This window comes from Salminus brasiliensis, chromosome 11, assembly GCF_030463535.1.
Source record: "Salminus brasiliensis chromosome 11, fSalBra1.hap2, whole genome shotgun sequence".
NCBI lineage: Eukaryota > Metazoa > Chordata > Actinopteri > Characiformes > Bryconidae > Salminus > Salminus brasiliensis.
In genome coordinates this window covers 5,491,099-5,503,376 of record NC_132888.1, presented here as the reverse complement: position 1 = coordinate 5,503,376, position 12,278 = coordinate 5,491,099, and the positions used below count along the sequence as shown (strand labels likewise).

Genomic DNA, 12,278 nt, shown 5'->3' with positions numbered 1-12,278 from the left:
TAAAAAGCAACTTGGCTAAAATCTCAGGTATCTGGTCTATGTTTCTTTCACAAAATAAGCCTAGAAAGATATTCCAGAAACCATTCAGTGAAGCAACCCCAAGAAGTATGATACTTATACTATCATTAATTTTGAGTAGCTTACTTTGATCTTAATATTGCATCCCAAATGTTTATATATATATATATATACACACATACACACACACTGTATATCCCCAATAGAACATGTGCCCTGAAAGAAGCTCAAGTCGATGTTCTCCTCTGGGTTTAAACGGGCTGCCCAGAGTCTCCTTAATGTAAGTAACTGAGCTGAACTCATTTATATTCCTGCAGGCTCCTCATCCACAGAGCTGGCTATGAAGGGATCGATCCCTGCAAGGGAGAGATCGGGCTTCTCGCATGTAGTAGGAGCATCAGCAACATCAAAATACTTCAAAGTGTGGTAGGCCTTGGGGCCTCCATGGTTCGGGGTCTTGTTAGCATGTTTGAATATTTCATGGCGGAGCCTGAAAAGCCAGAGACAACAAACCCTGTTTCTTACCACCGATTTCTAAAGCCTTAGGTCACATTTCACCTTGTCGGAATTGGAAAGCGGATTTTAACGATTGGAAAAACAAACTCACCACTTCCCGTGTTGTGGATGAAAAGGGCTGTTAATCTCCGCCTCTATCTCCCTGTCGCTGAAGCTCGGCAGTGGGTATCTGACCTTGTTCAGGGATTCTGACTGCAATTACAACACCACAGGAAAGCTTAAGCATTGAGTGCACAGGCTCATATACACACATGCATGCATTGTTCAAGAATGAGTTCAGTGAAAAAACACCTAATTTACACAATTGTCCTTGTAGCCGACCTCAGTTGTTGACCAGTCGAGACATGTTTAGGGGGGGCTGAGGTTTTGCCACATAAGATACAGTGAATCCTTATTATTGGCAAATAATGTAGCGTTCCTGCTGTGCACAGGCTAGAAGTACTGCCAGTAGAATAGGACACTCTGGAGCATGCTGCCTAATGTCAGGTGTGGGCTAGAGGGGTATAAAGCCCCCCAGCATTGAGCTGTGGCAGTGTGGATGATTGTGCTCCATCCAATACTTTTGGGACAAGCTGGGAAGTTGGGGATGAGGCGGAGTGGTGACCACCAAAAGTAGGAGCAGGTGCTTTACTAAGTACTTACTATTCTATTGGCAATTCCTCTTTACAGGGTCTAGGCAAGCTGTGTGTATGTGTATGCATGAATGCAGTTATTAAAAGGGGTGTCTACAAACATTTGGACATGTAGTGTACATTAGCCTTAGTTCAAAACTAGCGAAAGAAGCCTGATGGTTGAAACACGTCCTGTAGGCCTACAAAACTAAGAGAACTCACAGTTCTACACACAGTAGCACGCTCTACCGCTAACGCCATCGTCGGTACCTCAGTGCCGGTGTCCTCAGTGCTCTCAGAGCTCAGAACATCTGAAAGAGTCATCTTCCCATCCAGCATGCTGTGGGAGGGCAGGCTCAGAGGATCTATAAGAACTTCATAGGGAACAGCAGGATGCTTCCATGATGATGCAGTATGGAGGCTCCATCTCTCAGGCTGCCCAAAAGTACCTGTGGGGGGTGGTGGTGGGTTTCATGTTTCAGCACAGGTAAAAACATCTATAGTCTAGGCAATTTTTTTGAAGCCAGCACTGTAGTCCTTGAAGCCTTCTTTTGTTTGAAATGTTAGGCACACTTGAGGCTACAGGAGCAAATAAAAAATAAAATAAAATAAAATAAATAAATAAATATTCTAAAAACTTGGTTATATACTATATAGAACACTCTTACTAGAGAGCAAACAGTAAACAGTGCTAGATGCTAACTTTACTTGACCTTGTTCATACCTGCAGCCATGGTTGTCATTATGGGTATTCCTAGTCCACTACTGTGTTAGATCCATAACATGTGGTCTACTCAGACAGTATTCTGAGGCAGAATGGCATCCAGACATGTGCGAATGGAAGTGCAGTAGCATAAGCCTTCTAATAATTTAATAATTATTTGGGTGAAACAAATGCTAATGGATCACGAAGCTAAACGCTACCCTGCTGAAAAGGCCGGCTCAGCACCAGCTTCTGCTGGTAATAGGTTTCAGGTGGTCTAAGCTGGTCCTTGGTGGTTGAAGATCTGGTCACCCTGGTTACCAAGCTTAGCTGTTGATCAGCATGGTCAAGCTGGTCATAGTGGTGGACCAGTGTGGTGACAGGCTGGTCATGCTGGCCATATCGATCAACCTCTGGTTGAGTAGCTTGGTCAGGTTGTTCACGCTGGTAGACCTGCTAAGCCATCCAACTCAAGCAACATCATATCCTAAGGTGGTCAACCAGCTTGAGCTGGCCAGCTGGACAGGCTTTGTTTTTCAGCTAGCAGCTAGCTGGGGGCTGATGGTACCTTTGCTGTCTCTGTGATTTACTCAGAGATTTGCTTTCATCCTGACATCCTGCATTGTTGCAGAGACCTTCTGGGCAGTGGTGCACCAAGGCAGCTGTTTCAGGCACAGTCCTTGTTTCTGCAGCACGGTAGACGGTCACTGTCCTAAGGTAAGGGACGCATGCAAATGTATCCTATTTTGAATGCCCAAGCACAGCATCCAGCTGTCCTCTAATCAGAGACATTGATGAGGTATTTCAGTTCCCAACAGGCCAAGAACCTCAAAAAGCATCAAACATCAAAGCTAGACAGGTATCAGCTATACCTATGAACTCCCCAAGGATGCTCCATAGGCGCACAGTGCAGTCCGCGGAAGAGGTGAGCAGAACCTGTTCATTCTCGATCATCTGCAGGCTTCAAAGATAAAGAAAGCCAAAAAACAAAATCAGTAAAGTTTCAAATACGAACCCCCCCTCCCAGAATTCTCAATAAACGCCCAACACAGTGTTTGGCTGCCTACCCAGTTATGCTGCTAATATGCGCGCGCCAAAAGTTCACGGCTGGAATGAAAGCAAAGTTAATAAGCTGACCTCACAAAGTCACAGCGTGGTTCTTCACTGCAGTGTTTCAGCCAAATGCTGGCTTTTTTGAACCAGAAAAAAAGAGAGACTCACTTTGTGGAGGCTTTTGTTGGAGGGTAAGGGCACAGTGCTTGATGTCATAAACATAGATGTAGCCTACATCATCAGCGGCGAAGAGCAGGCCGTCGTCCTGAGTGACTGCCAGCTTAGTAATCTGCTGCTGGAGTCTAGACTGAAGACAGCAAATCGCTCTCGTAAGACCCCGGACTAATCTCCCTGCTCATCCCATCATGAGGGCATTTGAGGGAGAATAATGAAACATACCGCTGTAAAAGACAGAAGGAATTTCCCCCCATTCAACACGTTCCAGAAATGGACCTGACCTTTGATGCAAAGAGAAGATATTAGAGCTGTAGAAGAGCAGACTGTTCTCCACAAGATGCAGCATTTGTTTACCTCTGTTTCTGAAGCACACACTTCAAAGTTGATTACTGATGTCAAAGAACTGCACTGTAATATTTTTTATTTATTTATTTTTGTAAGGTTTTTTTGCAATTGTATTATTTGTTGTAGCTATAGTATTGGTATAATATTTTAAAATAATTATAATAACAATATTGCATAATATATTTTAAATTTAATATGTTATATATTATAAAACAATTAGATTTAACATTAAATAAATATAAATACATTTAGACTTTTATATAAAATATTAAATTATATTTTCTGAGCTAAATTCAAAGTGAGTTTTCTTTTTTAAATGATAAAATTGTATATATAATGATTTATATAATGATAAATTATAATTATAAAATTATATAAAACTATAAAATAAAATTATAAACATTATCTTTACATTAAAACCTACTCTTTTATTATTATTTATTAAATATTACGTAAATAATACATTTTTACAGAATAATTTTTGTCAAAATAATTTGTTTACAGAAAAAATACTATATTATTTATACAGCACTTTTCTGCTTTCTTAAAGTACCTTGCTGTAAACCAGCCTATCAGAGTGAGCTCATCATGAGCAATATTCATAATCCCTTTTTAAAAGGGTAAAACAGCTTATTTTATTCTGTGGCAACAATAACAGGAATGAAAAAATGTATTTGGGCATTTTCCCTCCCCAAACCAAAGTGAAAAACATCTATGCAAACGTCAGAAAACGACTTAAAATACTTGAAAGAAGGTTTTCTCCTTATGTAACACTGGCGTTTTGAAGAATGCAGACAGTGACATTGGTGCGATACATGATCATTAACATCGCCTCACAGTATTGTCCACTATATCAGCTCCACTTCACATACAGGAGCACTACAATTACAGACTGGAGTCTGTCTGTGTAAGTCAGCGTAAGTCATTTTGCAGTACACTTTAGTTACTAATTACTTTAAACATCAGTGGACTTTACCTTCAGTTCCTGAGGACAACAGAGAAGCAGCTGAGGAGAACGCAGCATCTATCGCTCGGGACCTTAGGAAGACGAGACTCTGCACACTTCTGTCCACAGCTATCAGAGAAAGAAGCATCAGGAGGAAGAAGACAGCGCTGGGTTTTCAGTACAGAATAGGCTCTAGGTTTCATTTGCATTCCAGTGATGGTCCAGAAAGAGGCTAAAAGGCCGGTATTAGTATTTATTATTGTTGTAAATGAAATTGTCATCTCATTTACATAATATTTGTATATATGTTTTATTATTATTGTTCTTTACTTGTGTAGGTGTAAGTACAACATAGGTGTTTCTGATAAAATGGCCAATTAGTGTAAGTACAACATAGGGGTTTCTAATAAAACGGACAATGAGTAAGTACAACATAGGGGTTAACTACTACTGACTGCAGCTCCCCTGGAGCAGAGGAAACGGACCACCAGAGGACCACCGCCATGGCAGATATTATTTGGGTGGTGGACCATTTTCAGAGCACCGGTGACAATGACATGGTAAGTAGGTGTTTCTGATAAAAAGGCCAGTGAGTGTAGATACAAGGTAGGTGTGAAAAAAATGGCCCGTCAATGTAAGTAAGGGTTTCTGATAAAGTGGTCAGGGAGTAAGTATAAAGTAGGTGTTTCTGATAAAGTGGCCAGGGAGTAAGTATAAAGTAGGTGTTTCTGATAAAGTGGCCAGGGAGTAAGTATAAAGTAGGTGTTTCTGATAAAGTGGCCAGGGAGTAAGTATATAATAGTTGTTTCTGATAAAGTGGCCAGGGAGTAAGTATAAAGTAGGTGTTTCTGATAAAGTGGCCAGGGAGTAAGTATAAAGTAGGTGTTTCTGATAAAGTGGCCAGGGAGTAAGTATAAAGTAGGTGTTTCTGATAAAGTGGCCAGGGAGTAAGTATAAAGTAGGTGTTTCTGATAAAGTGGCCAGGGAGTAAGTATAAAGTAGGTGTTTCTGATAAAGTGGCCAGGGAGTAAGTATATAATAGTTGTTTCTGATAAAGTGGCCAGGGAGTAAGTATAAAGTAGGTGTTTCTGATAAAGTGGCCAGGGAGTAAGTATAAAGTTGATGTTTCGGATAAAGTGGCCAGGGAGTAAGTATAAAGTAGGTGTTTCTGATAAAGTGGCCAGGGAGTAAGTATAAAGTAGGTGTTTCTGATAAAGTGGCCAGGGAGTAAGTATAAAGTAGGTGTTTCTGATAAAGTGGCCAGGGAGTACGTATAAAGTAGGTGTTTCTGATAAAGTGGCCAGGGAGTAAGTATAAAGTAGGTGTTTCTGATAAAGTGGCCAGGGAGTAAGTATATGGTAGTTGTTTCTGATAAAGTGGCCAGGGAGTAAGTATAAAGTTGGTGTTTCAGATAAAGTGGCCAGGGAGTAAGTATAAAGTAGGTGTTTCTGATAAAGTGGCCAGGGAGTAAGTATATGGTAGTTGTTTCTGATAAAGTGGCCAGGGAGTAAGTATAAAGTTGGTGTTTCAGATAAAGTGGCCAGGGAGTAAGTATAAAGTAGGTGTTTCTGATAAAGTGGCCAGGGAGTAAGTATAAAGTAGTTGTTTCTGATAAAGTGGCCAGGGAGTAAGTATAAAGTAGGTGTTTCTGATAAAGTGGCCAGGGAGTACGTATAAAGTAGGTGTTTCTGATAAAGTGGCCAGGGAGTGAGTATAAAGTAGGTGTTTCTGATAAAGTGGCCAGGGAGTAAGTATAAAGTAGGTGTTTCTGATAAAGTGGCCAGGGAGTAAGTATATGGTAGTTGTTTCTGATAAAGTGGCCAGGGAGTACGTATAAAGTTGGTGTTTCAGATAAAGTGGCCAGGGAGTAAGTATAAAGTAGGTGTTTCTGATAAAGTGGCCAGGGAGTAAGTATAAAGTAGGTGTTTCTGATAAAGTGGCCAGGGAGTGAGTATAAAGTAGGTGTTTCTGATAAAGTGGCCAGGGAGTAAGTATAAAGTAGGTGTTTCTGATGAAGTGGCCAGGGAGTAAGTATAAAGTAGGTGTTTCTGATAAAGTGGCCAGGGAGTAAGTATATGGTAGTTGTTTCTGATAAAGTGGCCAGGGAGTAAGTATAAAGTAGGTGTTTCTGATAAAGTGGCCAGGGAGTAAGTATAAAGTAGGTGTTTCTGATAAAGTGGCCAGGGAGTAAGTATAAAGTAGGTGTTTCTGATAAAGTGGCCAGGGAGTAAGTATAAAGTAGGTGTTTCTGATGAAGTGGCCAGGGAGTAAGTATAAAGTAGGTGTTTCTGATAAAGTGGCCAGGGAGTAAGTATATGGTAGTTGTTTCTGATAAAGTGGCCAGGGAGTAAGTATAAAGTAGGTGTTTCTGATAAAGTGGCCAGGGAGTAAGTATAAAGTAGGTGTTTCTGATAAAGTGGCCAGGGAGTAAGTATAAAGTAGGTGTTTCTGATAAAGTGGCCAGGGAGTAAGTATAAAGTAGGTGTTTCTGATAAAGTGGCCAGGGAGTAAGTATAAAGTAGGTGTTTCTGATAAAGTGGCATACTTCTCAATCAATCACACGCCTGGAGAGTGAAGAATAGCGCCTATCCAGTCACACAGTTTTTTAAAAAACCTTCCAACTCCAGAGTGTTTGGTCTGATTGTGGGATTCGGGCTTTTTGATTAGACATATATGATATGATATGATTTCTGCGAAGAAACAGATGTTTTACAGACGTTTCCCCGTAAGAAAGAATGAGGTGCAAACGCAGGGAAACTCCTACTTTGAGCCTCATCAGCTTGTGGAGGCAGCGGAGAGAGAAAGCGACACTGGATGTGTCCTGATACCAGATTCCACACGATGATCTCTCCGTCATAGCTGCCAGTGGCCAGCAGACAGGGTGGACACTGAGCGATGCAAAGGATGTCCTCTCTGTGTCCTCTCTTCTGCAGACAGACAGCCCGCAAAACAAACTCTCCAGTTTACACCATTACAGACATTTCAGACTTCTGCTAACTCTTTCTGGCCATTTTATCAGAAACGTCTAACATATACACGTGGGAGCATTCTGAAGATCTACTACTACTGACTGCAGCTCCCCTGGAGCAGAGGAAACGGACCACCAGAGGACCACCGCCATGGCAGATATTATTTGGGTGGTGGACCATTTTCAGAGCACCGTTGACAATGACATGGTAAGTAGGTGTTTCTGATAAAATGGCCAGTGAGTAAGTATATGGTAGGTGTTTCTGATAAAGTGGCCAGGGAGTAAGTATAAAGTAGGTGTTTCTGATAAAGTGGCCAGGGAGTAAGTATAAAGTAGGTGTTTCTGATAAAGTGGCCAGGGAGTAAGTATAAAGTAGGTGTTTCTGATAAAGTGGCCAGGGAGTAAGTATATGGTAGTTGTTTCTGATAAAGTGGCCAGGGAGTAAGTATAAAGTAGGTGTTTCTGATAAAGTGGCCAGGGAGTAAATATATGGTAGTTGTTTCTGATAAAGTGGCCAGGGAGTACGTATAAAGTAGGTGTTTCTGATAAAGTGGCCAGGGAGTAAGTATAAAGTAGGTGTTTCTGATAAAGTGGCCAGGGAGTAAGTATAAAGTAGGTGTTTCTGATAAAGTGGCCAGGGAGTAAGTATAAAGTAGGTGTTTCTGATAAAGTGGCCAGGGAGTAAGTATAAAGTAGGTGTTTTTGCACATTACTAGGTCGTCCTGCCACGACGGCTGTGGCCTCTGAACATGGCGAGTATCTTCTGGGGAGTCCTGGAAGACAGAAAACAGTAACCGTACGGACTGATTGACCAGAGTCAAGGTTTCGCAGCTCATGCAGTCGTTTGGAAGTTTCTGCTGCTTAACTGGCAGAGCAGAAATCGTATTCGATAAAAAGCCTCATCACTCAGGCTTGTCTTTATCTGGATGTATCAGGTACCAGTGAGAATATGGGATGGAAAGGAGATTTTTTTTTTCTTCGCAGACGATTGATGACAAGAAAATTAGGTTCCTGGTTACCAGGGCAACATTTAAGGCCTTTCACACAATATACATTTCCCCGAGCGGAGGGCGTGGAAGCAGACGAGACAAAAATGAAACACTTATTCAACACTTATTCTCCAATATTATCACACTGGCACTCTGTAAGCATCTGAATTCCCCCTCGGGTTTCTTATTTGGGTGAACGTGTGGCGCAGCCCGTGCAAAGGCCTTGAATAATGCAGCATCATACAGTGAGAAATGAGGAGTGAGAGAGAGAGAGAGAGAGAGAGAGAGAGCACTCAGAGGTGGGAGAGATGCAGTAAATGAAAAATGGAAATGGGCTGCACAGCGACAAAGGGGAGTGTCATGAAGGAAAACAGGTCACACCAGTCAGCCATTTTCTGAAAGCCATCTGGGGAATTATGTTGATATGAAATCTGGTGGGGGGGTGATGGGGGGCTTGGAGAGGGGTGCTGGGGCTGGCTCGCCTCGCCTTGCCTCGCGCCTTCATACTCACTAAGTAAACGTCAATCCTCCGGGCCCAGCCAACAGACATTACAAACCTGCCAGAACAAATGAAAGAAATGACTCAGCAGAAAAGGTGAAAATATGGAAGCAAATTAATAAATAATAATAATAATAATAATAATAATACCCCCCCCCTCCAAAAATAAATAAAATAAAATGGGCCACTGGAATTAAGACCAAGCTCACGCATTCCTGTGTACTTGTAGATAGGAGCAGTCGCAGATCTCGGCGTCTCGCAGGTCTCCGTCCTCTGCAAAGTAATGAGGAAGAAGAACTCAAGGAGCTGTTCAGTAGATGGCGATGTAGAGCTTACACTTAAACTATTAAATATTAATAATCCTCATGGTCCTCTTCACTGTTAGAATTACACACTTACTACACACGTCTTCAATGTCCCTAAATTCAGTCATGTCTCTCCACTGCTGCGTTCTCTCTTCACTGGCTTCCTGTAGCTGCTGCCCAGGTCATCAGATTCAGACCCCTGACTCTGGCCTACAAAGCCAAGAACGGACCAGCCAGCCCCTCCGTACTTGATGGTAGTGGTCAAAAGCCGATCTGCACCAAGAGCCCTTCCAGCTTCAAGTACGGCTCGGCTCGACCCGCCATCCCTCAAAATCCACGGAAGACGAGCGTCCAGACTTTTTTCTGTCCTGCACCAAAGTGGTGGAAGGTCCAACACACGCTGTCTTCAAATGCAGACTGAAGACCCTCCTCTTCCAAGAGGACTTGGCAGAGTGGTCCCCTTGTAGACTTGTGTTTAGTAGAGTCTAAACTTAGAGGATCTTTGAATTTTAGTCTATTCAAACTAGCTGAGGTTTTTCTTAAGTAAATAGCAAAGCACTTTTGTAAGTCTGCTAAATGCCTTAAATGTTAAATGTTTAGCAAAGGCACTGGTTTAAAGATACATTCAAAGGCTTGAATTGTTCTTCTCCATCCTGAGGAACATGGTGTTCATGATTTTTAAAATATGGTTCAACCATAAAGGCTTCCATTACTGTCACACAGTCATACACCTTTCTTGGTACTGCATAGGACTATTTTACTAACAGTGTACATAGAGGAGGTACTGTGCAAAGGTCAGAGAACTGCCTGTTTATTAAATTTCATTTACAGTCAAAACAGCATTTAAGTACTAGCTTTAGCTCTAGATAAGATAGGAGATGATCCATTTGGATTAGGAAGAAGAAAGTCTAAGGAACAAAAACAAGTTCTTCCAAAACTGGATTTTAAAAAATGATTACAGTAAACAATCTGTAAACCTTAAGGGTCAGCATGGTTCTTCTCACTCTTGTATTTATGCCCTTAAGAAAAGGACGTTCTTCATAGGTTCTTTAGTAAATGCAATGTATATATACAGTGAGTCCAAGAAGTATTTGATCCCTTGCTGATTTTCTTTGTTTGCCCACTAATAAAGACACTATCCTTCTGCACTTTTAATGGTAGATATATTCTAACATGGAGAGACAGAATATCAAGACAAAAATCCAGAATATAATTTTAAAGAATATATTTTAATTAATTTGTATTTCAATGAGGAAAATAAGTATTTGATCCCTCTTGCCAAACACACTCAATACTTAGTGGCAAAGCCTTTGTTTGCAAGCACAGCGGTGAGACGTTTGTTGTAGTTAACCACAAGTTTAGCACACACACCAGGGGGAATTTTGGCCCACTCTTCTTTGCAGATCCTCTCTAAATCATGAAGGTTGGTGGGCTGTCGCTTGGCAACTCTGACCTTCAGCTCCCTCCATAGATTTTCGATCGGATTGAGGTCTGGCGACTGGCTGGGCCACTCCATGACCTTAATGTGATTTTTCTTGAGCCAATCCTTTGTTGCCTTTGCTGTATGTTTAGGGTCGTTATCATGTTGGAAGACCCAACCACGGCCCATTTTCAGATCCCTGGCAGAGGGGAGGAGGTTGTCCCTCAGGATTGTGCGGTACATGGCTCCATCCATCTTCCCAGTGATGCGGTGAAGTAGCCCTGTACCCTTGGCAGAGAAACACCCCCAAAACATTATGCTTCCACCTCCATGCTTGACGGTGGGCACAGTGTTCTTGGGGTCATAGGCAGCATTTTTCTTCCTCCACACATGGCGGGTGGAGTTGAGGCCAAAAAGTTCAATTTTGGTCTCGTCTGACCACAAAACCTTCTCCCAATAACTTGGTTCATCTTTCAAATGATCATTGGCATACTTGAGGCGCGCCTCCACATGTGCTCTCTTCAGCAGGGGTACCTTTCGGGCACTGCAGGATGTGAATCCATTGTTGCGCAAAGTGTTGCCAATTGTTTCCTTGCAAACTGTGGTCCCAGCTGCCTTCAGGTCATTTGCTAACTCCTGCCGAGTGGTTGCAGGACGATTTCTGACTGTTCTCAGCATCATTGCCACCCCACGAGGCGAAATCTTCTTTGGAGCACCGGGCCGAGGTCTGTTGATTGTCATGTTATACTCTTTAAACTTTCTGATAATTGCACCAATAGTTGTTACTTTCACATCCAACACCTTACTAATCTTTTTGTAGCCCATTCCAGCTTTGTGAAGGTCAACAATTCTGACTCTGAGGTCCTGTGACAGCTCTTTGGTTTTACCCATGTTGGAGACTTGAAATCTGTGTGATCTGTCTGATTCTGTGGACAGGTGTTTTTCACACAAGTGATTAGTGAGAACAGGTGGCTTCAGGTCAGGTAACAAGTTGATTGGGAGTGTCTAACTGGTCTGTAAAAGCCAGAACTGCTAATGAATACTAAGGGATCAAATACTTATTTCACTCCATGAAATACAAATCAATTAATATATATTCCTTAGATTTATTTTCTGGATTTTCTTTTTAATATTCTGTCTCTCCATGTAAGAATACATCTACCATTAAAAGTATAGAATGATCATGTCTTTATTAGTGGGCCAACGAAGAAAATCAGCAAGGGATCAAATACTTCTTGGACTCACTGTATATATATACAAAAGTCATCAGACCCCTTTCACTTTCTCCACATTTTGTTATATTGAGTCCTTGTGCTAAAATAAAAAAATCAATTTCCATCCATCTGCACTCAATATCCTGTAATGAGAAATTTAGATTTTAAAATTCTGAATGGACAAATTAAAATTTAGCTCTGGGGGCATCCCATGTCTCTTGCCCATCTTTGAGATGTTTCTACACCCTGATTGGAGTCCACCTGTGGTAAATTCGGTTGATTGGACATGCTTTGGAAAGACACTTATCTATATAAGGTCTCACAGCTGACTTATATAGCTGTATATCAGAACAGAAACCAAGACATGAGGAGGAACTAACTGCCTGTAGAGCTCAGAGGACAGGATCGTGTAGAGGTACAGATCTGGAGACTTTTAGCAGGCATTTAACAGACGCTCTTCTCCAGAGAGACTTACAAAAGTGTTTCACTGTTTACTCAGGAAAACCTCTGCTAG

At 41.7% G+C, this 12,278-nt stretch overlaps 1 protein-coding gene across 1 annotated transcript in view; it reads right to left on the bottom strand.

Moving 5' to 3' along the window:
* Window positions 1-321: 321 nt before the first annotated feature.
* Window positions 322-12,278, bottom strand: part of wdr95 (WD40 repeat domain 95) — a 49,209-nt gene continuing 37,252 nt past the window's right edge. Inside the window, exons 19-30 of the mRNA XM_072691944.1 lie at window positions 9,035-9,098; window positions 8,838-8,883; window positions 8,051-8,110; window positions 7,134-7,296; window positions 4,400-4,498; window positions 3,301-3,359; window positions 3,070-3,208; window positions 2,916-2,955; window positions 2,721-2,809; window positions 1,416-1,594; window positions 626-726; window positions 322-508 (exon numbers count right to left, since the gene is read on the bottom strand). Of these exons, the coding sequence (XP_072548045.1) occupies window positions 322-508; window positions 626-726; window positions 1,416-1,594; window positions 2,721-2,809; window positions 2,916-2,955; window positions 3,070-3,208; window positions 3,301-3,359; window positions 4,400-4,498; window positions 7,134-7,296; window positions 8,051-8,110; window positions 8,838-8,883; window positions 9,035-9,098 (1,226 nt within the window). The remainder of the gene's footprint in view (window positions 509-625; window positions 727-1,415; window positions 1,595-2,720; window positions 2,810-2,915; window positions 2,956-3,069; window positions 3,209-3,300; window positions 3,360-4,399; window positions 4,499-7,133; window positions 7,297-8,050; window positions 8,111-8,837; window positions 8,884-9,034; window positions 9,099-12,278) is intronic.